The sequence below is a fragment of the Genypterus blacodes genome, unplaced genomic scaffold (genome assembly GCF_046128005.1).
Source record: "Genypterus blacodes isolate CSIRO-AG114 ecotype Tasmania unplaced genomic scaffold, CSIRO-AGI_Gbla_v1 ptg000017l_1, whole genome shotgun sequence".
Lineage (NCBI taxonomy): Eukaryota > Metazoa > Chordata > Actinopteri > Ophidiiformes > Ophidiidae > Genypterus > Genypterus blacodes.
In genome coordinates, this window is record NW_027466831.1 from 6745491 (window position 1) to 6749861 (window position 4371).

The window sequence follows — 4371 nt, forward strand, 5'->3', positions numbered from 1 at the left end:
AATAATATAACACAAGCTCAATAAATGCTGAAATGTATGGAACAATCAACTATTGTAGCATCACATTTTTCGACATTAATGCTCTTTATGCTGCTTTGAATAAAAACTGAGTTAGCTAGTCTCATTGTAACAATCTATTATGAATATGTTACCATGAGAAGGATGATATTAATTGTTTTATCCCTGCTTTAAGTTTTACCAGCAAAGGTCAATAAACTTGAAACTTGAAACAATGTAGTTCAAGGAACATGAGTTATGTGGAGGAGCAACAACGTATTTTGCAAAACACAAGATGACACACATGCATATATTGTCAATAATAGTAATAAATAAATGTACAAGAGCCAAGACTGCAGTTCAACAAATGTTTTATTTGTTTTTATTTTGCTGTGAGTTTAGATGGTGGTTACTTTTAAACCAGCCATGCCCCTTTTACTGGTATAACACAGAATCACCAAGATTGTTTCTGGCCTTGAGGAGATGCATTGTGGTTTGTAAACAGCTTTGACTCATTGGATGGGCATGATTTTTGTTGTTTGTTAGGAATAGTTGCGGGATCGTTTGCTTTTATTGTTGGCTTGGTCCCACAGCAGAATTTCTTCCAAATTAACTTGCGGCTGCCAGCTCATCCAGCGCATCCTGGAGCCTGCACAAAACACAAATGAGACATTTTAACTATCAAAAGATTCAGGTTGAATTAGCGCCCCAATTACTGCCTGCCTTCCTGAGGCAGTGATGTAATGTACAACTTAACCACTGTAACAAGTGACACTCATTCAAACCACTACAACCACAATCATCAAAACCACCTTTCCCCTCTTCCCTTGTAATTTCTAACACTTACTTGAAGTCTCCCCCATCCAACAGGGTCTTGTAGGTAGCAATCTCTGCTTCCAGCTTCATTTTTATGTTGAACAGCACCTCATAATCTTGGGTCTGCTTCTGAATATTGGCGCGCAGATTTGTCAGCTCCGCCTCCAGCTGAAGAAGCACGGAATTGTACTTTTCCATTTCCATGTTGTAACGTAGCTCTGTGTTGCGTAAGGTGTCTTCCAAGGAGGCTCTCTAAAGAAGGAATGAAAAATATGGAAATGAAATGTATCTTATCTATCTAAAAAATACATTTGTAAATATGTAATACATTATTTATTATTTTTTCAGGACAAGCTTACTAAGCTTTGTTGGGATGCAAGTTCAATTTCCAGGTTTTGTATCTGTCTGGAGAGGTCGCCCATCTCCAATTGCACGCTCTGGAGAGCTTCTGTGTTGTGTGACACTTCCGACTGCACATCTGTAATCTGAGAAAGTTTAGGAAAACATGTTAGCCGTCATGTTTCACAGTGTTGTGTTGTACGTGAAATTACCAGTGACCCCCTTTCATAGCACTGCATCACCTGATTTTCATGCCACCGTTTCAGGTCCTCTGCATTCTTCAAAGCAACCTTCTCGTAGTTTGCCCTCATGTCCTCCATGATCTGGGACAGGTCCTGACCTTTGGGAGCGTCAACGTCCACTTGCACACCTGACTGGGAGATCTGATTCCTCAGCTCTTGCACCTCCTACAAGGCAGAAGGAAGAAGAGGGCATATTATACAAACAAGAAACCATAAGAGACAGAATACAACCACAAAGTCTGATGATTCATCTGTTTGTACTCCAAACTCACGTTATCATGGTTCTTCCTCAGGAAGATGAGCTCTTCCCTCACAGATTCAATCTCGCTCTCAATGTTCATCCTGCTCATGTTGGTGTCATCAATGACTCTCTTTAGCCCGGCAATGTCGGCCTCCACAGACTGGCGGATTGCCAATTCATTCTCAAACCTGCAGAATGGAACAGCTGATGTTCAGATATTCGTCCTCTGTATTGGTTCACATTTCCAAAATACAAATCTGAATCTTCTGATGTGTTAAACTTAATCGATCTGTTGTTTCTCATGTGTATAAATTGACACAACATACTTCACTTTGAAGTCATCAGTTGCCAAACGGGCGTTATCGATCTGCAGCACAAAGCGGCCATTCTCCGTGATCTGATCGAAGATCTGCACAGAAAAAAAATTACTGGTATTTAGGCAGTGGATATCAGATGAAAATAACAACAAAAGTAACAAAGTAACAAAGTACACTAATGGCTAATTGGTAAACATTTTCAGTCAAAAAATTCATGGTCAATTTCAATAAAGTTAGCTTTTTGTATTCAAAGGAAGAAGTGGACAACAACGTCACAATGGGAACCTCAGACTTAGATTAGACAACAGGATCACAACATGACTGGATCCATGGTAACGTACAGAGAAAAGAGGAACAGGAAAATAGGATCTTCCCGTGCCAAAACCGAAATCTGGTTTGTTTTAGCATTGTTGGAAGCGTGGGTTTCCTGTCTGAGTCACTTAGTCATAAAAGAGTTCTCTTTTCTCTCCAAGTTTTGCTCAGCTGCTCTGTCTCTATCTTCATAACGCAATTATGTGTGCACATACATTTGTTGGTTGATATTTTATGTGGCATCCTGTTTAAGAGGAAGGGGAAATACTTGATCCCTTTATGTGCAGAGGAAAACAAAGTTCTGCACAGTGACCCATCAATATGTCATTATGTGGCATTGAGGGACTAAAGTCAGGAAAAGAATGTGACATTTGACTCCACTGACTAGAGCTGATTGTTACACAACCAGTGCACACACACGCACACACACATGCACGACCACACAGCTGCAAGCATACACATACAGCAGTATGGAATCCATTGTGTGTGTCATTACCACACATCTGGTTCACATTGGGGCCTCCTACACCAGAGAATGTTGTACTGGGATCATTTACAAGCACAGACATTTGGAAAAGCTTTTGTCGGCCGAATGCTGTTTTCTAGTTGTTTGAAGGCTTTTCTGTCTCTCCCATGACACCCACGTTTAAGTGATTCACCACAAGGAAGTGCTTACTAGTTTCGTGGACGAGTGGAAGTTTTATGGGGGGAGGGAAAGCTGATAGCAACCACACCCTTCATTCTCAAAAGTAATTTGAGAAGCTGTGTGAGCATAGCGACTTATCCAGACGTAAACATTAACAGTTCTATTGTTTAGGTTTAGCTTCATTTTAGACTTTGACTCATTTGGGAAATTAGATAAGATAACTTTAGCAACTTACTGCCGCACAAAAAGTGACAGTTTCCATGACACTTCTAGTCATCACAGGAGCTCATTGATTTTTAGATTGCTCATATGAGGCCTTAGTTAGCATTTCAACAACCAAATCTCTCACCTTTGCTCCTCTTTTACTCTTTTAAGTGTCCTCTCTATCCATCAAATTTCATTCAATTACATGTTTACACTTTTAACTCAATCATCTTCCACATATTGGCTATTTTATTTCCCCTGCATAACTTATTATTACTTATTATTACCTGTCTTCGTAGATCTTCTATGATGGGCTCATACTTGCTGTAGTCTCTCTCGTCAGGCAACCCCTTCTCCAGGGCTTCCCTGATCTTCACCTCCAGCTCTTTGTTGGCCTGATCCAGGGTCCTCACTGTCTCCAGGTAGTTAGACAGGCGGTCATTCAGATTTTGCATGGCCCCCTTCTCGTTGCCCATAACTGAAGCACTTGAACCACTGTTGGCCATCATGGATCCAGCCCCACCGAAACCTCTACCCATCCCGCTCCCTATCCCACTGCTCAGCTTGAAGGCAGAGGAGGAGGTCATGGGAGGACCAGAACGCAGGTTAGATGAAGACGAGGATGAGATTCGGGTGCCCCGGCCCCCAGCACCACCGTAAATGCTGACAGATTGGTAGTGGGGTGTGGAGCGGGTGAAGGACATGTGGGAAGAGGGTACCTGCTGCATGGTGGGTCTCCTGTAGCTCATGTTGGAGAGGAGTTGGAACGGCAGAGAATGAAGTAAAAAATGAGATGTGGAGCCTCAACGCTTGCCGGCGTAGAAAGTGACACAGGCAGAGGGAAGTGGGGAACTTATACTCCTCCAAAGCCTCTCTCCCTCAATCACAGCTGGACTCTCAGACCCTGCCCACTTCATCATCGCCCCATTCTTCTCTTCCTGTTCTCCACCCTCCTCTCTCATGCTCCCATTCATCCTCCTCATGTTCCCCTTTTTGTAACACACAGTTTGTGCTATTTTCCTTCCCCAGGCAACTCTGAGCGTTTATTTTGTTGTGGATACACAGAACATGTGATCGTCCAGGGCAGTTTAGTAGAATAAGCTTTTGGCATTACAGAAAAACCTATCCTACAAACAAAAGAAATAAAATGCTGTCTATGCTTCAACAAAAAGAAAAATGAAACAAAGGATTAAGGTAGAATATCCTTGAGAACATTGGGTTTACTTTGTGAGAATGCAGCAAATTCCTTTGGTTTTC

At 42.0% G+C, this 4371-nt stretch overlaps 1 protein-coding gene across 1 annotated transcript; it reads right to left on the reverse strand.

Annotated features, from left to right (window-relative positions):
* Positions 1-351: 351 nt before the first annotated feature.
* Positions 352-3951, reverse strand: LOC142990975 (keratin, type I cytoskeletal 18-like). Its single transcript, XM_076140881.1, has 7 exons — positions 3402-3951; positions 1962-2044; positions 1667-1823; positions 1395-1559; positions 1173-1298; positions 845-1065; positions 352-646 (listed from the first exon to the last, which is right to left on the reverse strand). Exons 1-7 carry the CDS (start codon positions 3861-3863, stop codon positions 607-609), a joined length of 1254 nt encoding a protein of 417 aa, XP_075996996.1. The 5' UTR covers positions 3864-3951; the 3' UTR covers positions 352-606.
* Between the last annotated feature and the right edge of the window lie 420 nt (positions 3952-4371).

What these genes read in the sequence shown, in the direction of transcription:
- LOC142990975 (XM_076140881.1), bottom strand. Translation starts at nt 3,863, where the DNA reads ATGAGCTACAGGAGACCCACCATGCAGCAGGTACCCTCTTCCCACATG. An exon ending in TAGAAGATCTACGAAGACAG is followed by an intron (nt 2,045 to 3,401) that starts GTAATAATAAGT and finishes TTTTCTGTGCAG; the next exon opens with ATCTTCGATCAGATCACGGA. An exon ending in TTGCATCCCAACAAAGCTTA is followed by an intron (nt 1,066 to 1,172) that starts GTAAGCTTGTCC and finishes TTCCTTCTTTAG; the next exon opens with AGAGCCTCCTTGGAAGACAC.